Source organism: Embiotoca jacksoni, unplaced genomic scaffold (assembly GCF_022577435.1).
Source record: "Embiotoca jacksoni isolate LCO1_2020_lvr unplaced genomic scaffold, fEmbJac1.0.p SCAF_10, whole genome shotgun sequence".
Classification (NCBI taxonomy): domain Eukaryota; kingdom Metazoa; phylum Chordata; class Actinopteri; family Embiotocidae; genus Embiotoca; species Embiotoca jacksoni.
In genome coordinates this window covers 18,366,417-18,392,231 of record NW_027185230.1, presented here as the reverse complement: position 1 = coordinate 18,392,231, position 25,815 = coordinate 18,366,417, and the positions used below count along the sequence as shown (strand labels likewise).

At 43.0% G+C, this 25,815-nt stretch overlaps 2 protein-coding genes across 2 annotated transcripts in view; one reads left to right on the top strand and one right to left on the bottom strand.

The window, feature by feature from the left end:
- The window catches only part of LOC138211543 (astrotactin-2-like), a 230,758-nt gene that overhangs the window by 28,854 nt on the left and 176,089 nt on the right, over positions 1 to 25,815 (bottom strand). Inside the window, exons 17-19 of the mRNA XM_069171503.1 lie at positions 15,988 to 16,310; positions 7,326 to 7,459; positions 5,028 to 5,176 (exon numbers count right to left, since the gene is read on the bottom strand). Of these exons, the coding sequence (XP_069027604.1) occupies positions 5,028 to 5,176; positions 7,326 to 7,459; positions 15,988 to 16,310 (606 nt within the window). The remainder of the gene's footprint in view (positions 1 to 5,027; positions 5,177 to 7,325; positions 7,460 to 15,987; positions 16,311 to 25,815) is intronic.
- On the top strand, positions 19,799 to 25,696 carry LOC138211554 (E3 ubiquitin-protein ligase TRIM32-like). The gene is given in 3 exon segments (XM_069171512.1): positions 19,799 to 19,883; positions 20,756 to 21,876; positions 21,878 to 25,696. Coding segments are annotated over 2 exon segments (2,055 nt in total). The 5' UTR covers positions 19,799 to 19,883; positions 20,756 to 20,767; the 3' UTR covers positions 22,824 to 25,696.

Sequence of the window (25,815 nt, the reverse complement as noted above, 5' to 3'; positions counted from 1 at the left end):
CCAGGAGTTTCAGGCTGTTAGTTACAGTAACAACTGGAAGAAGTAAGCCTGGCTTTACTATGTGGAAACGGATGCTTTTGAGAATAGAGGACTGGGTTATCTGATGTGTATTTTCCTTTTTTCTTTAATCTGACAACCTAAATGTTAATGAGGACACTGATATCAATTCATGTGTACAGTATGTCAGAGTATTGAGTGAAAGAAAACAACAAGATAGCATAAAATAACCTTGACATAGCCATGAAAAACACCACAACCAGAATTGGGCGATATTTCAGGTGTTTGCGTATAGTCATGATTCTCCGTCCCGAGCTTTACTATACAGGACCAGACCTGTGTGGTGGGGGGTGGGGCACTGAGCGCTGCTCGTAGAGCACCATGTACATATAAACATAGAAATATATCAACAACAACTGAGCTGCTCTCCTTGCACATCAAAGCAGCGACTATATCCCCCAGTTACTGTTGACCTCAGAGGGAAGATTTGTGAGGGACCAGGGAGAAGACCTCAAGAAATGATGACCTTTTTTTTCAAACAGTACTGATAAGTTGGCTGAGCTGAGGGGATTGAAGAGGGGGTCTTGTTGCTGATGGCTTGTGCAGATGTGAGAGGAATGGGTAATGCTACAAAATAAGCTGATCCCTCTAAAGCCTTTCTAATACACAAAGAGGGTCAAGACAAGGTAAGAGAGAGGGGACAGAGAGGAACTTAGAGAAAGGAGATAAAAAGTAAAGAAAAAGATGTGCTTGTGTTTAGAGTCAGATGTAAGCCAGATGAGCAAAGAATTAACAGTTTAAGGGAAAGGCCGCGCCAGTAGGGATTAAAAGTAGTCGATGAGCCGACGTGATCCTTACAACACCCACCATAATGATGGAGGCTGTACAAGGTGCAATCAAAAGGTTTAACATTTGTTCCTGCAGGCCACAAACGCAGCGCAGTGCAGTAATGTGCACGAAGCAGGTGGAGGCGATAACTTCAGTGAGTAAGTACTTCAAGTAAGGTCACTTGATGAAGATCAGCACCTGAGTTCCAGGCTTCTTTTTTTTTTTTTTTTACGTCCACATTTTCATTTTCCCCATTGACCTGAAACTTGAGCCGAGAGTGCGCATACAATTTTCATGGTGAACAACCCTGCCGTTGTCAAAAAACAACAACACCTGGTTGCGCTCCTGACCGGATGCCCCCTCTTCAGTCTTGGACAGTCACGCTCTGCCCCTCCTGAAACAGTGATGCCACTGGCCACTGGCCATCGGCTTCTCAAGCACTTCAACGATCTCCGATGTCAATATCCCGAGTTTGACACAAAACTTAATGTGCTCACGTCCATGGTGAAATCACAAATGTGCACCTGACAGCGGTCAAAAAAAGGCTTTTAACACAGGTACTGATGTTGATCGAGTGACTTGGAATTCTTACTCACAAAAGTTATAGCTTCCCCTCGGCTTCATGCACATTACTGTGCTGCGCAACAGGAACGGTATCGGAACTTTTTGATCACACCGTATATCTACATCTACACAAGATACTTCCAAACAACATACAAACTTTGACTTTGATTTCCGCTAAACACAGATCCCTATTAGCAGTTATGAGCAGAGGTGTAATATCATTTCACATCACCAAGCAAGAGGGAGTCACATAAGCAACATTTATGGATATTAGCAGCAGATAGCTTTCAATGTGAAGATTTTCAAGGACTCCGTGATTGCATCCATTCATGCAGGAAGTTGTTACGGATGAAAAACCTGAGCCAAAAGGGTGGCACATTACGTCACTCGAATCAGCTTTTTAACTATCATCCAGCTTGTGGAAAAAGTGCATTTCAAAAACAGAAACAGCTCCTCATCTTCAGTGATGACTGGAGCAATGACAGAAACAAGTTATCCCTACAAATTCCAACTGATGTGATGAATTTTCTAGAATAAGTCTTAATCTGTTGATGTTGCTGGGGAATTCTCAAGATGTGCATCCATTGAATAAGCAAAGATACATTCATACACAGTCAGTAAATCTTCTGAACTTAGGCATTCGGATGTCACTTGAATTAGATTTTTATATTCCATGTGTGCATTGACACAGCTTCAAGTGGTGTCATACCACCAGTAATGGTTTACCTGCAATCAGTTGTAAACGACATGGCTTGGAAAGCCCTGTAAAAATCAGTAACAGCAGGACAACACCAGGCAGCGCACGGTGTTTTCCCAACACGAGATCAGAGTCAAGCCCGTCTTGCATTGAGAGAAGAGCAATTTACTCTCCTATGACCAACCTCAACAATGAAGGGATACAGTCCCTTCTCCAAACCTCGTCTAGACAGCACTGACATAGAAACATGGCTTTGGGAACCCAGTGACGGCTGCATCCAAGTGTCTGCATCTCCACACTCGCTCTCTGTCTGCCATCTGTGTGAGTGTGCACATGGCTGAATGTGTGTGCTTTGGGTGTGTGACTCATACTCAGCATGGCTGAGCTATCTGTGTGTGGCTGTCTATCTTTCCTCTCTCTCAGACACCAGCCTGAAGCAGTGGTTCAACTTTCAATGGATGCAGATGCAGCCTCAGCTTCCGTAGATGCCGGCGCCGGCTGAATCCCATCTCCTGCAAGCAGGTGCTGCTCTTACTACTGATGATGTTGGCAATGGTCAAAATCCCATCTCCGTACCACACCGTCTTTATCTGTGTCTCATCTGCCTTCTTTTTTCAGCGGTACTGTCCAATAACTGTTCTTTGAACTTTTTTTTGTCCCTTCTTTTGAAGTATCCTGCCCAAATATCTTTTTTTTTTTTTTATATTCATTAATACCAATACTTGGTGTGTTATGATGAGTTCTCAGAAGGAACTGAGATTTTCTTCCATGACTGACTGTCAGTGAAATTCTTTACAATCAGATATGAAAAAAAAGATTGTTTGTACTTTTATTTAACAAGTTCAGCTGTTATTTGCTGTCAGGTCAGTCATGTTTCCATGGCTCAATCTCTTATTTGACATTTGGTGGTTGTGTGCTGAGAATGGATTGCTGAACTGATGCAATTTGATCACTTAGAAACTTGGTGAAACATCTTTGTGCTTCACAACTAACTGCAAAACTGCAACAGTCTTGTCTTCCCTAATATTCCCTCTTTCACACTTGAAAACTGAATCTCACCTCACACTGCCCGATGCCGCCAACCATCATCCCTGACTTAAGCTTTGGATCAGGATTTTTCCCTACAATTGTCAAATATGGTTTAACTGTAATTCAGCCGAATAATCCTTTAGTGTGTACCCACCCTTAGATGTTGGAGAAGAAGGCTTGACTACAAGCTCACTGGGCCAAATCATCACACAGTCTTGGAAAATATGAACAGGGAAAATGAGGGAGAAACACTTGCTTTCCAGAAAACCACCAAGATGCCCTCGAGCAAACTGTTTATCCCCAAACTGCTCCATTAGAGCTTCTCTGTGGCCAACCTTGGAGAGCTGGTTTCACTGGCAGCTTCCAACGTGGAATCTGTGTACGTACGTTATATCTGTCTGTGAAAGACTAGAGGAGCTGAGAGAAGAAGAAAAAAAACATTGAGGAATGGCAGAGCTTGAGAGCATGTTACTCTGGAGTTTGTTAGTTTGTGTACACAAGGTGCATGGTGCAAGGCTAAACTGGAACTTTTTATTTATCTCAGCTTTTGGTTTCAGCCCACATACTTCAGTTTCCTGTAAAAGTCCTCCAGAGATGGTTCTTGAGTTCAGTGCTCGGGAATACAAATCCAATAATTTCACAATAAGTCAGAGTAAGTGTGAGAAAATGATACTTCTCAAACATTATGCCCTTTTATTTGCTGAGTCCAGAGAACAAGATCTCATCATTTTAAGAGGCAGCAATTATTTCATAAATCTGCCCCTGCAATCCCTTCCAAGCCCCCGTTTTGGAGAACAATGAAGGTTTTGAGTCTCTGCAGTTTTTAGTATTTGCAGTTAAAATGAGAGCCACCCAGACCCAGATGCATGCAGTTCAAAATGATGTTTTCATTGATCGGGGGCCGACAGCCTGCCGATTAACATTACCTACCTCTCACAAGCAGATAGTAATTAGAGATTAAAAGTTACAGACGAAAAAGACAAAAGATGAAGACAATGACTTTTAATCGGTGTTACACTCTGTTACGATGGGATTTATAGCGGTGACTGGCACATAGCAAAGTGAGTCACCCACACCATCTGCCCCTTCCTACCTCACCTCTGCCAGCATGCCTGTGTCTAGCTGTCTGTACCCTCTCTTTGCTCACTGGTGCCCACACTTCATCAGCACTCCTCCCAGGGGTGATGGATGGCCTGTCCATACTTCCCAATGTTTAAAGCCAGCTTCTTCCAGACCACCTCATTTCTCCAATATTATTAAATCTTGCCCTTTCCTCTGACTCACCCCAGCCTCTCATCACAAGTATTACCATACCCCTCGCCCCACAGCGCAATGGTCAGCACCATTTATGGTGCTTAATATATTGCCTTACGTCATCCTCTCCCATCCTCAATCCGAGCCCCGACTTCTGTGCTGGAACCAGACCAATACTTCAACCTCATTTGCTCTAAATGCAACTTCAACTCCTCTCATTTTGAGTCTTCTCATCAACTCATCTTTATTCTTTTATTTATAAATGGCATGTAACTCTAATTTCTGCTCTCATTATTTTCATATTCATCTGCTTGTCACCATTTTGAAAGCGAATTCTCTAATTCCATCTGGACCTAAAGCATGACTCATCGTCCAATTCCCAGCAGTGCATCACCTGATGTAGGTAATTGTTTTTTCTGCAATCGCAATCTGATCTCAGATGTCCCAAGACAAAGTTAGAGTCTGTTTAGATTTTTACATCTGTGGCTGGTAGAGAGAACACTGATTATTCCAAAAGCTGAGAATGATATTATCATTCTCAGCTTTTGGAATAATCAGTGTAAGTATTTGTATGTTTGTACGTTAAAAAAAAAACCAGCAACATTTGGTTATGACACAGAGGAGAAAGTTCAACAACACAGAAAATAAGCCTCCCTACCTGTGTAGACCTCAGCCTCTGAGGGATCCTCCACTCGCTTATGCTGGACGATGTAGTCAGAAATTTTGCAGCCAATCAGAGGCTCCACATCCATCCACTCCAGGGCCACCATTGTGCTTGAGGGCTCCAGGTAAGGGGCGAGGCGCAAACTGATGGAGCACACACACAGAGGAGCTCAACATATGGCAAACGGAAGAATAAGGACAACGTTTGTTTCTCTCACCAGGCTGTTCAAATTGAATTGTATGTGCGCATGATCTATGGTTCAAGTGTGGACCTAAATCTATAACGGATAAGTAGGAATCCCACGTGGTCATTATTGCATTAAGAGTAGAAAGTGACACACCTCTGCTTATATCACACTCGACAACAGGCTGGCGAACAGTGACTTCGGACAACACAGCATTCCAACGCCACATGTTCTCCAGCAGTGTTCCCTGTGTAGTTTTATCTCTTTAATCCCTCAAAAGAGATAAAAGAAGGACATTTCCATTTTTCCTGCCCTCCAGCTGTGTCTGTGACAATGGCATGAGAGAGGTAGGATATTCCCGTTTCATTAAAAACATGCCGCTCAGTTTCATCCTCAGACAATAACAATAAGTACTACAGGTTAGGATGTGCCTGACACTGATCAAAGTTGGAGATTTGGCTGCTGCAGTGCTTCTTCACTGGTCCATTTATGCCAGGGCATGTGTCCAGGAAAAGTTTTACCAAAGCTTTTATTGTGGCACCGCAGCCTTCCTCTCCAATTAATCACAATCCACTAAAAAAATATATGAAAAAAGGCATAAGGTGTGTGCATCTCAGACCACCGGTTCAATACTTGTGCAGCATAATCTGTAATTTGTCCCTGGTTTTAATGCATATGTCCCAGATGTCTTAACCATATAACATGGTCTTTAGCAGCAGATGGAGTTTTCTGAGTTTCCATCTGTTATCAAGTAAAATTTGAAATGTGGAAAAGAGCTGAATTGGTACATTATTTTCTTGAGCTAGCAGGGAGTCAGTCAGCTCAAAGCAATGGAGGTGTGCATGTTCTCAACTGGCTCAGCCAGAAAAGAGCTCCTGTTCATACTCTGTATCGGCCAAAAAACACGGAAGGTGAGAAAATGTATATGACAATTGCAAACCTTTAAATAAGTGATGTTGTCAGCAGTTTAATCCAGCTGAAACTCTCGAGGAATAAAATTTGTAGATAAGAAAAGTCCAGCCTAAGTATGCATCTACTGTTTCTAAATATACAATGCTTTTAATTAATACACATATATTTGATCTACAACGTATTCGTCTGTTGGAGTCTGTTGGTCTGGCGATAATGCCTTCTGACCTTCTAACATTTCATTTTATTAATTGGGTTCATGTCACTTTGTGACACAAGCGATGGCATTATCACATCATACCAACAACAAGATAAAGAAAATCATGAACCTGAATCTTGATGTAGAATTGTCTTGGGTCTTCTTTGAATGTGCAGAAAGGTGCAGATTTCATTCTTACAATTTAATTGGGCTAGCATCAACAAATTGGAAAAAATGCTTGCTTACAATTTCAAGCATTTTTGCCATGAAATGTGTTCGAGCATTGCACCCAACATGATGCGGACATCTTGACATTTATGAAGCAAGAATAGGCTAAAACTAAACATTTGGTAACGGTTTATAATGTGAGCAGAACCCTGCAGAAAGTCCCTCAATGGGTGAAAATGTCATCATGTGTTGGGACGCCATATCATCTATTTGAGCTAGGCTATATTAGTGGTGCCGATATGTGCGGCCTATGTCTATTATTATTATATCTATTATGTCCACATACTCCTATAAACAGTTTATATACACGTATATATCATATCTAACAGCATTTACAGTGTAATCCATCTAATACGCAAATTTAATTTTCATTCTTACAATAAATGCTTTCGCTGAACTTCCTGTTCTCAAACCAAAAATTGCTGCGGTGGATGAGTCATCAGAGTCTCAGGAGTATTATTAGGACACCTTGATATGAGAGCATGTTCTTTTCAGAGGAGTGTAAGGGCCGACTGACAGTTATTAGAACTTCAGGGACTGTGCTTGTGTCTACAACTTTCTCAAGTGCCCCAGGAGTCAGTAGAGCCAAGTGTGTGTGTGTGTGTGTGTGTGTGTGTGTGTGTGTGTGTGTGTGTGTGTGTGTGTGTGTGTGTGTGTGTGTGTGCACATCCATGTGCATATGCGAGTGTCCCTGCAGTGCATCGGTGCATGCATCCATGAAACCTCTCTTGTGTATGAATTCCTAGGTGACATGGTGTCACCTCACACTTACATTGGCTGCCGGAGGGGACTGCAGTTAGGCAGGCCATCTTTGCTGAAGGCACTCAGGTCACAGCGACACCAGTTATCAATGACATCGCCCTTTCCAGCACACCAGTATGAGCTCATTGTGGCGCTCTTGAAGGCCTGTAAAGGGTAACAGGTGAGAGAAATGCAATTATCTCTTGGAGCTTGTGCTTCCTGTCCATCAAACGCTTACACCCCACCCCCCGCCCAACTTCTCCTTCTCCACATCCCACATGCAGCCATACATCCGTCCATATGATGACTTTGCACTGACTGTATTCATATCCTTTTGACTCTCCCAAAATTAACTGCAGATGCAAACATATCAAACCGCAGCCTTACCTTCGGAGCCCCTTAAAGGAGTGATGGGTGGCCGAAATGTTCTATCCAGAACTCAAAATCAGTTTCACAAAGATAGAAGTAGAGGTACACACACACACACACACACACACACACACACACACACACACACACACACACACACACACAGTGACCTTTTCATACCCACCGTTACCAATTACCGGAACATCTCACTAACATCGACAAGCTTACACTGTGATATCGTAGATGCACTGAGACTTTTATGATGGAGGTGTGAAAGCAGTGACACTCCCCACCTCCCTCGTTGTACGCGTTTGTTTGTGTGCGAGATCTGTCAGTGTCGCTGTCGGTCTGACTGTGAAGGGGATGGAGGGGGCGGGTAGTGAGATATTAAGAGGTGACATCATCTCCTAACATCTTCGTGTGCTACTTCATTAACGGGTGAAAGAAAAAAATCAAAGGCAGAAGCTCAGTCATCCTCTAAAAGGCAGCAAAACGCCAATATAACCGTCAAAGCAATAAAGTATAGTGTCAGGGCTTTCCCTAAAGCCACAGGCATGATAGAGAGCGAGTTCAAGGGAGTTCGCTAGCACTCTGGCTCCCCCTGTCACACTACGGATCAATGGAGCACTCAGTTTTTTTATGTGCTCTAACTGGTTGCCAGTGCTGCCTCATGCAGACTACTTTGGAGATGTGCTTGATCATGGTCACAAAAATAGGACAATGGAACCGTGCGGGAACATTATCATCGGGTACCAGGCATCCAACAAAAAGCAGAGAGGAGCCACTCCTTTGTTCCATTACACCATGACATTCACTTATGCGACAGCAAAGCAACCGATGAGACCACACACATCTTTAAGACAACGTGCAGCATTTACACATGGACATGCGCAAATGTACACACACACACAAGCTCCAATTAATTTCCACAGTTGGCTGTTTCATTTCATTGGAGAAATGCCAAAGAAGATCTCTGCAGTGCGTTGATTAGTGGAAGTGACATCTGAGATGGCTTTGGTCATAGTCCTGACCAGAAAGGCAGACAGCCCGGCTAAAAGAGGGTCAGGGTATATGCACTCAGAAGCTGATGTTAGCATTTCCACAACACTGCATTGTTAGCTGTAAAGGAGGCTCAACAGACTTTCATGGGAACTGACTTCTTCCAATACCACTTGTGTTCACTCAAGGCAAAGTACCTTGAGAGTGCAAGTGACCTAAATGAGCAGCAGAGGAAAGAGTAAGGGGGAAAAAAAAAGAGGGTGAGGCTAGAGAGACTGACGAAAATAGGACAGTAAAAAGATGAAGAAAGAAAACCAAAGGTGTGAAAAAGGAGAGCTTCAAGTCTCAAAGCGTTCCTCCATTTTACTAGGGAATGGATCCGTTAGCAGTCAAGGCTTTCTCATTATACATCTTCCAATATAAGCCCCTTTAAATGAGCCTGCTGAATGAGCAGTTATTATAGGGGGTGGGCAAGCACGTAATCCATGGCCATATAATAACTGGAAAAACCAAAAAGATTATTACGTTTCCCCCTCCTCGCTTGAACCCATGTGGCTAACTGCTGCCAGAAAACAACAGCAGCAGGAGTCTTGCCACCTCGTGTGATACCTCTGGGAAGCAGGCCACAGGGACACGAACAACCTGGACTCAAGGTCTCTGCACGCATGCAGGCTAGACAAATATGAGAAATGACCTCTGATACCAGGGGGAGACGAGAGAAAGACCACAGGACCGCCGTGCGTTTACCACCACCAGATTCCCAGAAAAAAAAAACATATGGGTCTGTGCGCTTGATTGCATGGCTGCACATGTGAAAAACAGACAAAGCGATTACCACCGTGTTTATGTTTGAAGAGTAATGCAAGCCAGTCTCCACTGGGTAAACAGGGAATCTAATTGTGGTTTAGGGAATGAGGTGGGGGGAGGAAAGGGGAGGAGGGGGGCACAGGAGGTAAAACAGAGATGAGGATTTACGAGAAAGCAAGAAAAAGTGAGAGTTAGCCAATACATGTGAAGTGATAATATGTGAAGCGTGTGGTGGTGAGGACGGTAATAATGTCCTTGAGGGTAAGAGTGAAAAAAAAAGAAAAAGGTTTAGGTCAGGAAGGGGAATCTTTTCGTGAGATGAACAAACAGTAATTCGATGTTCAGTGCCGTTACTAGAAAAGTCGCAATTGACAAGAGGAGGTTATTCTATACATTATTGATTGACCACAGATCAAGCATTTCCCAGAACGCTACAGATCCATATTGATTCTGTGTTGACCAGATAGGGGCAAGACACAAACCTTATCCATGTTGCTTCATATTAGGAAAGCCAGTGTTTTGACATACAAGGTGCCATCTGAGCTTTAACTTGTAACTGTGTAGGACAGTTTTGATCCAGTCGTGCCATATTGGCTTTCAGGATGTGGTGATGGATGCTCCTTCTGTTACAATAACACATGGTTCTACCGTTTCACAAATGTGCCACAAATCGTCGCCACTGACCTTATCGATACTGCACGAACTGAGCCGAAATGTAATCACTCCCGGCTTTGAGTGGAAGACAAGACCAGTGAGCAGCAAGGCCACTGAGCATCAGCAACAACTCCGGCCACAAATTCCAAGCCTTGACGTCATTTAGACCCGGCAGACTCAGTGGCACCAAAACACAATTTGGACGTTTCACTTTCGTCGAAGCCTGTCGTGACTTACAAGAAGGCAAGCATTGTGACCTCTTTAACGTATTAATCTGTTTGTCTAGTCTATGCTGACCATATTACTGTCCGTATTCAAAGGCTAATACACATAAACACTGGCCAGCTGGCCCGCAGTATTGATTTATAAGATAATCACCAGTGGTGGTAAAGAATCTAAGTCAGCACACACAGCACACCATCACGGTGTCCTAAGAGTGTGTGTGTGATTGTGTGAGTGTGTGTGTGTGTGCGCGCATGCGCATCAAACGCATTTATGTGGCCTTTCCAATCATTCAAAGCTAACGGCGTTAACAAAGGAACCAATGGGCTGCTTCTAAGAACCTTATCAGAAGTAGTACTTCCAGGAAATGGGACACCAGGGGCGGCTCGAGGGTTGGTTCACCCAGAGTTTGATGGGGGATTGCCATGTCACATTTAGGAGGAGGTGTTTGGTGTGCCAACTCTGTCTCAGGGTGTTCTAACCACATCTGCCCTGCAAAGCCAAGTAAATTGATGGTTAGTCCGCTATCGTAGTTTGTGTTTCAAAACAACAAAATAGCTCTACATTTTTGTTTTTTTAAAAGGCAAACAGAGAAGAGGGATAATTCAAAACTAAAACAAAAAAATATTTTGCTGTGTGATTTAGTTGGGTCTTGCTTTCTGATAGGAAAGAAAGGTTTGTCAATTTGGCAGTTAACGGTTTTGTCTGTAGCATAAAGGACAAGTCGGTACTGCTGCAGATGTAATTAATGCTTTGTGGGTGTTGATAAGAACATAATATATACTGACCCCAAAAAGCAGCTTATATAAATCTGCTTAATGACCTAAAGGAGCATGCACTCTCCTCTGAACTGAATTGGTGTTCCTGGAATCAAAATGTGCATTAGACTGTGAGACCTGCTGCATTAAGCCGTGTGGCAGATAAATACCTTAATTTAACAGCAGCACTTGGGGCGGTGCTGCTTTTTCAATTGTCATATTTATAATTTGAATGGGAAAATGCTGGTCGCCAACTAACAGGAAACTTGCTATGTTCACTATGTACTATTGTGTTTTTGAGCAGTTACAGTTTTTACACTTCAGGCTCAATACTATTTTACATGCTATTAAAATAATAATAATAATAATAATAATAATAATAATAAGATTAAAGTGGCAATTCTCAGGTTTAGCTTATATCAATATTGAAATGAATGTGTGAGATACAGCTGTTACCACACAGTGCTCACAGGTGACTCTGAGTTGATGGCGAGTTGTTGCCATTTAAATTGAGGTGAAGATGTATGTCAATATAAAGTAACAAGAAGTAAGTGAGGAACTTAATAATTAGGCTTTTCGATGACACAAATTTTTCAAATGTATCAAAGGTAGTTGGTGTGCAGAAATCCGTAGTTTGGTCCATTTGGTTTGCACACAAGTAGAAAATGTCAAATGACCCGGTAGATCCAGGAGCACAAGTGTTGTGGTAAACCGAAAAATCTATTGCATGGTGAAGAAACTCCTGCTCTGAACAGCCAGTCAAGAATGCTCTCCAGAAGGAAAGTGTTCAGTACACGTTTGCTCGTCAACGATCAAGAGCTGACCTTTTGACCGTAACCTTAGAGGATTCTGCAAAAGATCCAAAGCCCTGGTGAGCATCAAAACCAGAAAGACCAGGTTGAAGCTCGTCAGAGCATTCAAATGCTGAGAAAAATTAGAAACACTGATGAAACAACAACAAAAACAGCCTTCATCAAAGTGAGCGCAAGGGAGCAGCTCATGACCCACAACCTCATCCGTCACACTTGGCAGTGGTTCTGTTATGGCTTCGGCATGTGGGACTACCGATGGAACCGATGGCATTTATTGATGATTCTACAGCCAGTGGGAGCAACAGGATCAGTGCAGAGGTATGCAGGAGCATTCGGAGTTGGCCGAATGTGTCAAAACACATCGGACGACATTTCATCATTCAGCAGGACAATGACCCAACGGCCCTTTGACTGGCTGAGCCGGTCACTTTATCTCAGTCCAGCTTAGCTGCCTTCTACCTGCTGAAGACCAGACTAAAGACAAGAGACTTCACCACAAGCAAGAGATGAAGGTGGCTGCAGTGAAGGCCCGGAACAGCATTACTAGGGATGATGATGGCTTTGTTTCTCGGTTGAGGACCTCAAGCAACCATTGACAGCGAAGTATCTACCATCAAAAATGAAATAGGATGTTTTCTTAACTTGATGTGTAGCTGTTCAATTACTTTTTTGTGCCTGAACTTTGGGCTAAAGTCTTAAAAGGGCTCTTTCTCCCACACGAACTGTCTGAACTGTAAGTATCTTGCTCCCTATAGCTACCCTGCTCTTGTTCTTAATGCTACCACCTCTTTCATGAACCTGAACCGGCCACCTTCCATCTACCTCAGTGGAAATGTTGGAGACACACCCCTGCAGCACAGGGTTATGGTGAGAGCATGACAGTGACCACTCTGCAAGATATAGAGCATTCTGACCCATTAGACTCACAACCAATTTGTTCAAAAGGTTTGCCATAATTCAGTCAGAGCAACACAGGACATAGGACTACTGGCAAGCACCGCGGGCGCAAGCTTATTTATTTATCCACTGAGATATTTTTCTCTGGCACTGAAACCGTCTGTGGGAGTCTGTCTGTGCATGTGTATGTGTAGTCAAATATATGCATCGGGCCTGTAAGTAAGACCACCTTAGTCAGGTCCAGTTCAATTCCAAGTCTGGTTCCAGTCAAATTCAAGTCAAGACCAGGTTTAAATCAAGCCAAGTCAGAGAACAGGGCATCTTGAGTGAGAGTGAACCTCAAACTTATCCTTCTAGATACAGAACATAATCACTGCATGTCTTGCAGAAGAGTAGAGACAGTGAAGGACGTACAGATTTACCTGTACATGCATTAGATCAATGCATAAGCATGTTTTTAGACAATTATCTACACAAGTTCCTATATTTCATTAAGTTTAGTTTATATTGCAGGGCAGATAATAAACCAAACAACACTGATGCATTTAAAATATCTATGTGAACCATTAAACTAATGGGTCAGTTTAAAAAAAAAATCTCACATGCCCCGAGTATTTATAGTTTGCAGGTAGTTCATATATTATTGGGGTGGGATTTAGGGTTAAATGTACAATACATTGATACATCAAATTTTAGCTTTAGATGCTCCTGCTGAATTTTTGTAAATGTGACTTTTCAATGTTGTTCACGTGCACTCAAGTGGGTTGGGGCAAATATACCTTACAAATCAGTACAATTCAAACCAAACTGTTTGGATAGAAACCATAAGAGGTAAGTTAGACATTTCTTTACTCTTTTTCTATGACTCAGAGCACCAAACTAAAATCTTTAGTTATTACTCAGGTAATTAATCCGGTATTGACAAATAGGATCAGTCGTCCGGGTATAAATTCACCCTAAAACCTCAACTATGCTAATGTCAGTATTTGGCACATATACAAAGAAATACTTCATACCCTATTCTCCTCTTTGTCAGAGCCAGACAGAGAAAGCAGAGAAGAAGGCAGATGCACTCATCTAATATACCGTTTAGATCTGTTTCTTTTCAGTTCTGGTGGTGGTAGGATAGAGTCATTTCACATTGTGATCAAATCCCATATCCTGTCAAACAGGCAGGCAGCCAGAGGGCGACACTGAAAAATGCAGGTAGCTGAGAAAGGAGAGGGCCAAAGAAAGAGTGACAGGTCCATTGAAGCCAGGCAGTGGGCATACACAGCCAAATAAGTACACACATGCACTGTAGATACAATCTCAGTCCACCTAATCATAAACTGGACAACTAAGCCTCTATTTTGATTGCTTCCGTGGGTTTAGGGTAAAAGAAAAAGGACCTCATCCCTGAGAAAGCTTTTGCAACATGGCAGCTGTCTTTCCTGATAGACCCAGCCAAGTAGAAAGAGAGTCTCAAGCAAAATTGTGTGTGTGTTGGACAGACACACACATAAAGATACAGGGCGAGGGAGGGAGGGAGGGAGGGAGAGGGAGGGAGTGGTTGTGTGTGTGTGTGTGTGTGTGTGTGTGTGTGTGTGTGTGTGTGTGTGTGTGTGTGTGTGTGTGTGGAGGGGCAGGTTGTCGCTCGTCTTTAATGAAATATACGTATGTGCCATTCTGACTCGCGGCAGCTGTGGCCAAGAGACGAAGAGAGAGCGAGGAAAAGAGGAGCAGAGTGATGGACTCCCCTCCCTCCCGAGAGGTCGATGACATCAATAAGAAGCTAATAATCCTGCCTCAAGCTACATCAGAAGGGCTTGCCAGAGCGATCCACTGCAGTCTACCCCTTTTCCTCCTCCTCATACATCTCACTCTACATCCCCAGAAGACCCCGGGTGGGTAGAGGGAGAGAGAAGGATGGATAGCGAGGCGTTTAGGTATTGATGAGGCCCACCAGGGGCTGTCTGCTATTGATTGTGCCTTCTTTTCTTTGGGACTGAGGTGCTTGTTATGGGAGGCACGTACAGGGGGCTATATATTGTGTGTGTGTGTGTGTGTGTGTGTGTGTGTGAGATCCCGAGTGTATATATATATATATATATATATATATATATGTGTATTTTCAGAAGCTAAGGTAACTAGATGATTGATTAGCGTGAACCAGACTGCTCCCTATGGTGTGTATGTACGCATATGTGTGTGGTGGGCGTGAGTCACCTGCAAACACCTCCGTGTTTGCTTCCACGCACGTGCAGAGCGCACACGCACGAGATGCCAGGTAGCGAGACAATGTCAAGATGATGCCCAAACAGAGCTAAATCTGGTCAAGTAAATGTCAAGTGAAGCCAGAGCCCCTCTGTGAAATTAGCTTATGGAAAAGAAATCTGATATGATTAACTTTCACTGCAAGAAGATCTGAATACTCGTCATACAGGATGAATCATAATCACAGCATGTGGCCATTAACCCGATGTTACATTCAGTTGTGTACGCTTGTTTAGACACAGACACACTATATGTATCTCACAGATATACACATCGCCTACCCCACAAGAGAAAACCATGATGTCATCTTTTTTATGCCCTCTGTATTACAGTGCTCATTTCCAGTGGTCGAAGGTAACCAACTAATGCCACCTAGAGGGGAATTGCAGCAACTGCATCTGTTAAATGCTTCAGAGGACGAGGATATACAGTTAGAAAGGATTACGCCACCATCACATGGCATTAGATTGGCTCTAAGGAAAACATACAAAATAATTTATCTAAACTTGCAGAGTTTAAAGTTGCAGCTTTGGTCACATGGTCAGCACAACATATGTTTTAATTTACCTCAGACTTGTAATACATTTGTAATAAATGTGTTTGCAGAGGTTAATCAATTGGCACAGATTATTTTCATTCATAGTATGTTAAAATTAAAAATAAATCCAGCATTTAGTCATATAATATAGTTGTTGTTTTTTACTCAAAAAGGCATTTGATGTCATAAAGAAGTGATAAAAGTTTATAACCGGATTTTATTTTTATTTTTTATGCATCACATCTCTTGATATGTTTGTCTTTGCCATTCTCTGGTTCTATGGTCACTTTCTGAGCCTGTCACTCTCCATTCTCACACACACACACACACACACACACACACACACACACACAGTTTCCTACTCCCATGCTGCTTTCTCACCTCTTTGGTGACGTTGTCTTGGACCAGGCTGTAAAGGGGCACGACGCGGCTGACTTCCAGCAGAACGGGGATGGGGGGAGGCTGCTCTCCACTCCTGCCACTCCCACTGCGGCCTCTCCCTGACACTCCTCCTATCATGGCCTGGTGGTGGCACAGGTGGCAGCCAGCAGGACAGCTGCCCTTTTCCTCGCAGCGGATCTCCACGCCATTCACCATGTCATCAGACAACAGCTGGCTCTTCTGCAGCGCCGACAGGTAGCTGATGAAGGGGACTGACTTCAGCTCACGCCGCCCACCTCCACCAACTCCCTGGTCTGTTGCCTCTGGGGGGGTAGCCAGAAGAGAAAGGGCCGGCATGGGTCACAGGTGATGGAGATAAAGACAAACAGTTGACAACAACAATCATTTTCATTCATTTTAGAGGTGGTGGGGGTGGTAGAGGGTTGCCACAACACTTTCTTACACTTTTATACAGTACGTACACTTTCCTTATTATAAAAATAGTCCCGTTTATTTAACGCTCCTGTCTTTACTCTTTAATATCAATTTAAAGAGTCACAGTCCCTCAGTTCTATAGCACATCAGCATCTGGATTTGCTGGCCAGGGTAAAAAAAAACACAAAAAAACAAAAAATAACAACTAATCCCTCACTGCCATCAGCTTTCATAGACAAAGGGAGAATGTGAGGGGGGTCAGGGTTGGGGGAGTTCGGGGGGGTGGAGGGTCAGGGGGAGGGGGTCTGGGGTTGAGGGAGGGAGGAGGGGGTGTGACTGGCTTCTTCTCCTGAGTGTCAATTACCACTGTTTGATGTTCTCACCGGAGTTGGGGGGTTATTTTTTTCCTCATTTACTTTTTGAGCGAGAAAATAACACACCAATGCGTAAAGGTAAAGAAGAGGCAGCGACAGAAGCAGGGGGAGGAGCAGAAACAGCAGAGATTGCTACTCGGGTGTTGAGTGTTTGAATTGGAGGACACATCAGGCCACATGTTACCGTGGAGCGTATCTGCCATCTGTGCTGGTGAGGCAGATGCGCCTTTGTGTTCATTTGCTTTACAAGAACAGAAGATACAAATGAGCGATAAGGGGATTCTTCCCGGTGACAAGAAATTGGGCTTATGATGCAACGTTGAGATGTGATACATCACACCATCAGTCCCGGTTTACACCATTGTGCAAATTTTAGTGACTATCACAAACCCCCCACTTACATATACAGAGACACATGGGCGGATCAATGAGATTACGAGTGCACACAGACCAAGAAAAAAAAAAAATCAAGACAACAGGAAAAGCCCTTGACACAGTTCAAGGTGGGCTAATTGAGACCAATTAGGGTTAATATTTTAAAGGACTTATTTCCTGCTGACAGTTTTAATCACAGTGAAATCACTCTAATAGAACTATTCTCAAGAGCAAAAGGACAACATACAGTGCATTAACATGTGTTTGTGTAAGAGAAAGAAAGAAACAAGTCTAATTGTGTCTGTATGTCAGTTTTACATGGACGCATTTCTTATTCATAATTTTAAATAAGTTCATCTGAGACACAAAAAAGCTGGTGCAGCCTTAAGTATTAAAACACAAAAACACGCTGTAGAATTAATACAGGTTGAGATGTTTTCAAGGGCTGTTGATTTGCTTTTTAAAAAAAAAAAAAAAAAAAAATCATATTTATGTGATATTTTAACAACAATTTCAATTTCAGACCAAGTGATATAGACCAATTAGTTAATAGTTATCTGTAATAACAAAATAGGAACTACTGTCAATACTGTATCTAAGTCAAAGCTGCAAAAAGGGTTTATGACGTACCACAGACAGTCTAATGAGCAGAAATCATGTGATTACAGAACATGAATGTTGCATGTAATTCAGAAAATAGAAAGGAAATAGTAAAAGTAAAGTTACTTTTTAGTAACTCACTTGTAGGTGAGAATAAGCAGCCAAGTTGTAGAGAAAGTTGTCAACAAAACTCCCTTAAATTCCCAGGCGAGAACTTTAAAGACATGACCCTTATGGCCTCAGTACCAGCTATGACCTCTTGTGAGAGTTTGCATGTGAAAAAGAACCGAGTGTATTTATGTATATACGTCTTTGTGACTTACTGCCTGTGTCCGCCACCAGCAGGCAGTTGAAAGGGTGGGTGGTAACTTCATGTGCTACAGTATGTAAACAGACTCGAGGGGTGGCCCAAGAGCCCAATTACATTCACTTCTTGAGGCAACACAGACACAGAAAAGAGCTGTTGTCACCCAGCTCTCACAATAAGTCCCTGTAGCTCAGTTTGGTTGTTCCAATAGCCCGTCTACTTTACTCTCAACCTCTTGAAATCCTTTCAGCTCATATTACAACTTTTTACATCTATCTAAACAATAAGCATTTGATTAAGGACTTGGCACCATCAAGTATTTGTGAGGAAAGTTAAACATAGCCCAATGCATTTCTTCAAAATCTTGCTTTCCCTACTTTTTGTTTAATTTTTTTCAATGCATCCCTGATTTTCATAGTTTTATCCGGTTTTCTTTAAGTGTCTTTACTGTAAACTTGTAAACTAGCAATGTACACTTTCCTGGGATCACTGTGTGCATTTTTTTTTTAGTTGTGTTCATGCAATGTACAGCTTCACTCAAATTTGAGCAGTGGTGACACTGACGCGCTTCACAGACATTAAGAAAAAAATGAATCATACCACATGTATTTGCGTGCAGCTAAAGGAGTGGCCCATCACTTTACCTCTTTATGAACCGAGACAGCTCTTTGCTGTGTGATGAATGTGATGATTATGCAATACTTTGCCGTCATCAAACACAGTGAAAAGATAAATGGAGCGAAGTTACCAGCCATTGACCTTGCACTGTCTTTGTTAATTCAAATGTCTTTGTAGACTGGTTGTTTATCAGAGACACATTGTGCTCTTTGGCCGTCGTTATGTTGTCCACACAACAACAGCAAAAGTGTCAGGTATTTTCTATATCAATTTAACACAGATGTTGTTCAATATGGGTACTATGGGTGGTGATATTATCGCTTTAGTAAAGTAACTTTGCTAGATCCTGCAGATATCTGATTTTACAAGGCCCTTACATATACCCAGTTAATAATATATACGATATACTAACTATAATATGATAAATTTGGTATTGTAAGAGTATCACCCGAAGGTTTAATAAACCTACCTACCAAAGAATAGCAGAAAGTCTGTTAGAAGGACTTGCAGCTATACTCACTTTGTGTCAGTGTGCTGCATGAGCATCTTCTCGTAGACTTACTCTGACATCTAGTGGTTCCTCTGGGTAAATACAGTCTTCTAAAAACATCCGGATCATTTTGAATGCAGAATGGCCTGAGGGCTTTATTTTGGTTTCTCTCAGTAAGACTCATTTTCTCAGCGAAGGGGCTAGTTGCTAATTCAAATTAACCATGTTCTTTACAGGATAGGGGTAATGAATAAGTATGGGCCCTGGCCTCCTTTCAGGATACGTTGCAGTATGTTTAATTAATATCAAACAAATTGCAGTGGCCAATTGATTATAGCAGGTAGGCTGCTGTGTATACAAATCAATAAGATTCCATTTCCTTGACCCTGTCGGCCTTTGTAAATGGGGAATATGGACAATTCGGCAAATATAACACTGTAAAATACTTGTTTCACAAGTGAAATCCCCGTGAATCGCACGGATGTGCGGCGTGTCGTCAGGACCTGGCCGCCCAAGCGTTAAACAGCAGCCAATCAAAAACAGCCGTCGGGGCTCCGCGCTGTGCGTATTACGTAACACGCCGGCGTAAGGTCGACGTCATCACTGCAGTCTTTCACTAGCAGCTGCAGTAGCGGGGAGACAGCACGCCCACCAAAAACCGCTGTACTTCCAAACCAGCAAACATTGAAGAAAAAAGGTAACGTTATGAAGAAAGAAATATCCCCCCCCCAAAAAAAAACCAACAAAAAAAAACCAACAAAAAACTTACGACGAGCTTTATATCTTCATTTTGAATGCACGTGCAGCACAGTCATATGGTTGAGTAACACTCGCGTTGTGTCTGCGGTAGCTTTAAAATGTGTTGTCTTGTGGAAAGGCCTCCCGTGTACTTGTCGTTTATATGTCCGGACTGCAAAGTCAACCCATGTTAGAGCAACAAGACAGCAGCATGATGGTGCCGTCAGATATAAGACTGCTCAATAACATGCTCGTTATTAGCGTTGCATGGCACGACGGGTTAGCACAGACCCGTCAATCATCTACCATTACCACGTAGTGACTATTATGTAGGGACAATTATTACCTTTAGAATAACCGAGTAATAAAATGCTGCGCAAGTTGCAGCTCTCCAAACACTTTGCAAACAACCTGCAAAGTGTTACACCAACGTCAGATCTGAGACTGTATCATCCAAAGATTGGTGTTGTTTTCAGTCATTTGTAATTCAATTATTCTGAAAATCTCCTGATTCCAGCTTTTAAAATGTGACTATTTTCTGGCTCTTTTTACATGTCCATGATAAAAAAAAACAAAAAAAACCCTGAATGTCCTTTGGTTGTGGACAAAACAGAACATTTTAGAGAGCAATGTCTGATGTGTTTCACCATTTTCTGATCATTTCAATGACCAAACTGCTAATTTGAGAAAATAATTGATCAAGTAAACATTATTTGCAGCCCTTATTGAACATGAAGATGGTGATTCTTACACTCACTTGCTCAAATTGTGACATATTTTTACTCACTCCAGAAATATTTCAAAAGCTTTTTCATTTTTTTTTCATTCAAGGAAATCACCACAATGGCTGCTGAATCTTCCCCATTCGACCCAGACCTGATGAGGGAGGTTCTCGAATGCCCGATATGCCTGGAGACGTACAACCAGGACCAAATGAGACCCAAACTCCTGCAGTGTGGTCACACGGTGTGCCGGCAGTGTCTGGAGAAGCTGTTGGCTAACACCATCAACGGTGTCCGCTGCCCCTTCTGCAGCAAAGTCTCCAGGATGAGCAGCATCTCGCAGCTGGCCGACAATCTCACCGTGCTGAAGATCCTGGACTGCACCGTGTCCTGCAGCGCCGCCGCCGCCGCTCTGATGTGCAAGTCCTGCTGCAACCGCCTGCCGCGGCAGTACTGCCACGACTGCGCCACGGTTCTCTGCGAGCTCTGCAAAGGGGAGGGTCACCTAAATCAGGGCCATTCGGTCCAGCCGATACGGGCGGCTGCCGAACAGCGGCGTAAAGAACTCGGTGGGAAGCTGGTCGCTCTCCGTGACGTCATCGGAGAAATTCAGAAGAAAAAGACGGCGATTGAACACATTTCCAAGTCGTTGAGACTGAAGTACCGGGCGGTTCAGCAGGACTACACCACGGCCGAGCTACGTCTTCAAGAGGAGCTGAGCAGGTCTCGGAGGACGTTCGCAGCTTCCGTGGCAGAAGTGGAAAAGCTGAATTCTCAGGTCCTGGAGGAGCAGACGTATCTTCTGAACATCGCAGAGGTCAAAGTGGTGTCGCGCTGCGATTACCTTACAATGCGGGCGAGGCAGAGCGATGTAGCCCTGCTGAAGGATGATGGCGGAGGCAATGATGATGATGAGGAGGAGCTGGACCTGATGAACAGTTTACCCACAATGTTTCAGCTGCAGGAACCGGAGCTGGTCAGAACGGAGCACTCGAAACCTTTGCAAGTGGGCCGAGTGACCACGAACACATTTACCGTCAATACAAACAGTGAGGAGAGCGGCTTGGAGACGGCACTGGAGGCTGATGTAGAAGGTGTAGCCGGGGCTACAGGTGGTGCCGTGGGGCCGGCGGTGGACCTTTACCGAGATATTGACATGGGCGCATCTGTGGAGGCGGCGGCGTGCGGCTCACCGGGTAGCTTTAAGTCAAAGTCCATGGACGCGGGGGGGGGGGTCGCCCGGAGCGGCCGGGGCGAGTTCAGGGCCACCGGCCTGCCAGTTTGTAAAGAAGATGGGCTGTAAGGGAAGTCTGCCCGGCATGTTCAATTTACCGGTCAGCATCTGCGTAACGCCACAAGGCGAGGTGCTGGTGGCCGATCGGGGCAACTACCGCATCCAGATCTTTAATCGCAAAGGCTTCCAGCGTGATATCCGACGCAACGCCAGCAGCATCGACAACTTTGTCCTGAGCTTCCTCGGTGCCGACCTGCCGAACCTCATCCCCTTATCCATCGCCGTAACCTCTCAAGGCTTGATCGGTGTCACCGACAACTATGATAATTCAGTGAAAGTCTACACCATGGAAGGGCTATGTGTGGCTTGCCACAAGAACCAGCTGATTAAACCCTGGGGCATCGCCGCCATGCCGTCGGGCCAGTTTGTGGTGTCAGATGTGGAAGGTGGCAAGCTGTGGTGTCTCGCAGTGGACCGCAACTTGGGTGTGGTCAGCTACAACCGATTGTGCTCCGCTGTCCGGCCAAAGTTTGTGACGTGCGATGCTGCTGGAACGGTCTACTTCACCCAGGGCCTGGCCCTGAACTTTGAGAAGCGCCACAACGAGCCCCACCTGGAGGGGGGCTTCTCCATCGGGTCGGTGGGCACCGACGGGCAGCTCGGCAAACAGCTCAGCCATTTCTTCTCCGAGACGGAGGACTTCCGCTGTATCACCGGCATGTGTGTGGATGCCAACGGGGATTTGCTGGTTACAGACAGCGGTAGGAAAGAAATCCTCCAGTTTCCCAAAGATGGTGGGTTCAATATTGTAATCCAGGAAGGGCTGACCTGCCCGGTGGGAGTGGCCACCACCCAGAAAGGACAGCTGCTAGTGCTAGATTGTTGGGACCACTGTGTTAAAGTCTACACATACATTCAGAGGAGACATTCCTCCACTTCCTAGAAGAAGCAGTCGTATTGCCCGTGAGCACGAGAGGTTTAGTCGGTGGGTGAGAAAGTTCGGAAAAGGAAGAAACACTTTAGTTTAGCTCTCTGCGGCTTTTCGTTGGTTGGGTTATTAAATGAGTGCTTTTGTCAGTTCAGGTTCAGTTTAAAACCTGCTGGAATTTCATTTAATACCTCCGATTTGTTTTGATTATTTTAATGGATCACAATTGTAAAACAGACTTTGCAACAGTTTTACATCAAAGGCAAGTTGTCACATTAGAATAAGAAAAAGGAAGCCATTGATGTCAAAGCTATTGAGGCACAAAGTGAAGATGATTTTTCTTCCTCCATTCAGCCTGACGCCGATGTGACGCATGGCTTTCACCCATTTGGTTCAGCTTTGCACCGGAAAAAATGGGAGAAAGGGGAGCTGAAAACCAACACGTATTTACATACAAAATAAGCAAAACCGAGGCTTTTGGCCTGTGAAGCACTTTATTATTGACACGTCACTGTTTCCTCGTTAGGTTTTAGTAGCACACACTAACACTGATGTTGCTGAACGCAGCTGGCAGCTTTAAAGTGTACTGCGCAGTTAGCTAAGAGCAAAACAGTAACCGAGTACCAGCATATTCATTGAATTGCATTCAGTAACATTCAGGGAACATTAAATGTCAAATTTTAAGTTACCCAAAGAAAAGATGGGTTCAAATGCAAAATCACATGCGCTGGGGAGGAAATAAGGATGATAGTGATGTGGATTTTTACTAACTTTGTCTGATAAAATCTTTATTGTTGGTCTTTAATAGTGGAGAAAAAAAAGGCAATATTAACTGTTAGATGAATCTATTTATGTTTGATAAAGCATATTTAAGGGATTAATACAATAAGAAGCAGGGTTATTGATTTTTATGTTGTGGGCTACATTATTCTTCCGGCACTTGTAGAGCACATTCTTATTATTTTATTTTCTGGTATTTATTAATACTACCTGTGTATGTCAGCCACAACATGAGAAAACAGTTGAGAACACTCTGGAGTTGTTTTTCAGCTTCGGTGATATTCTTTGAGAAAAAGGTCACTAAACGTCATCATCTTATCCACTAACCTCGTCCTTTCTCTATGTTTTTTATTTTCTATTTCACCTTCTCATTGTGACTTTCCAGCCACGGCCTTATGTGGTATTTCACTATTAGGCAAGCTGACGTAACATAAGCAAGATTAAAATTGGTGTCATCTGTTCCACATCATATCCCATCTGTTCAGCTCAGTCGTAGATTTCACCTCAATTTCCGACCACTTCACTTTTCTCTTTGTGAAAACCTTTAGCTTTACTTAATATGACAAACACGGCGAGCAGCTCCTAGTTTAAGTCTTGAACCGTTTCCATTTTGAACATTTTGAGGTACCAGATGACCTTGCTAGATCTTTAAAGTTCAGGGCTCTGTTCTCTCTCGTCCCCGAGGTGCTGACCTTCAAATACATCGTATATACAGTAAATTACTTTTTTGTTGCACGGCACGCACTAAATAGCTCCGGCACTCAGATCACGTCAAGCAAAAGGACACAGCAGATGTCTATTACTTGAATACTGTTTACAGACTTAGTTCAAACCTGACATTTATTCCAGACAACGCGCTCCATGTCATTGTTTCCTCACACCTTCCTTCTGGTAAGACAGTCCTTGACGGGATCACAGCTGGCAGGAGTTGTTCAGAATAGCACTGCTACCATAATGATCAGTGAAAACTCTTTGTTGCGCCCGAGTTGCTGTGTCTCCTTCAGGTAGAAAACTTCCACCTGGAGTTCTCAAGTGTTGGTAGGATACGGTCATATTCAGTGTTTTGCTTGTTAGTGCATTCGAGTTAGTAAAACTGGTCTCTGTCAGCATGTTTGTTGTTCATTATTTTATCGTGTACATTTATGGAATTTCTGAGTCCAAATGAGGCGCGAGAAAGATGATACTTTCAGGTAAAATAACAATAAAAGACACCTTGAATCAAAATATTTAGTGGCCTACATATGGGGAATCAAGTTAATCATTGAATACCCCATATCAATACTGTATGTATCATATTCTATGTCCATGAAGTCATAAATAGTAATTGAGTATCTTCCAGTACTGGTTTGCTCATTAGACGATACCACATACTGACTCAGTTTCAGCCTTAAAAATAAATAATTTCACAAAGCTGACCTTAACTCTACACCTGGAGCCCTATTAAACAGCAGCATACACACACACACACACATATATATATCTCTGAGAATCAAATCTATCATAAACAACAATTGTTTTTGATATTTCTACATAAGCAAAGAGATTAAGAATAAAAATAGAGCTGAATTTAAGTATCAGGTCTCGTCTGCCAGTCATATCCTTGTGCTTTTATATTTTAGGTGATGTTTTATTGTTAGGCCATGCTGCAGTACATGTCACTAACTATATTTTGACTCGAGCTGCATGTCATCCTTGCCATCAAAATGTTTTTTTGTTGTTGTTGTGCTACACTTTATTTAAGTGGTAACTAGGAGTAGTCATTACTAGAGAATATTTAATCCTTTTGCAGTGACAAAAAAATTCATAAAATGCCAGAAAAATCAAGTGTCCTTGTGTCAGTGTGGTGAACATCAGTGTCTCACATCATCTGATTATGTTTTACTGTATTTCATCAAATATGAGAAATTTCCTTGCGTAGAGTTATTGATTTCTGTTACTGGTTTGTTATCTCACTTTATGCCAATGAACCAAACTCCTACGTGCTTCAGGTTATGTCCTTTGGAGGCTATGACTTTTACAATGTGTTGAACACGTCATACAGACTTGTCTGTGTAGTCAAATTCATGTTTGTATTGTTGATAATCTGAGTGCAATAAACATTAATGAAACAAAAAGCTGAAGTCTCTAAAAGTTTTCTTCATAACATTCTGACCTTTTGTTTTTGCATTTATACTATGAGCATACAATCTTTAGTTTTTGTTTAGTTTAGTTTCTGACTTTGCCAGTG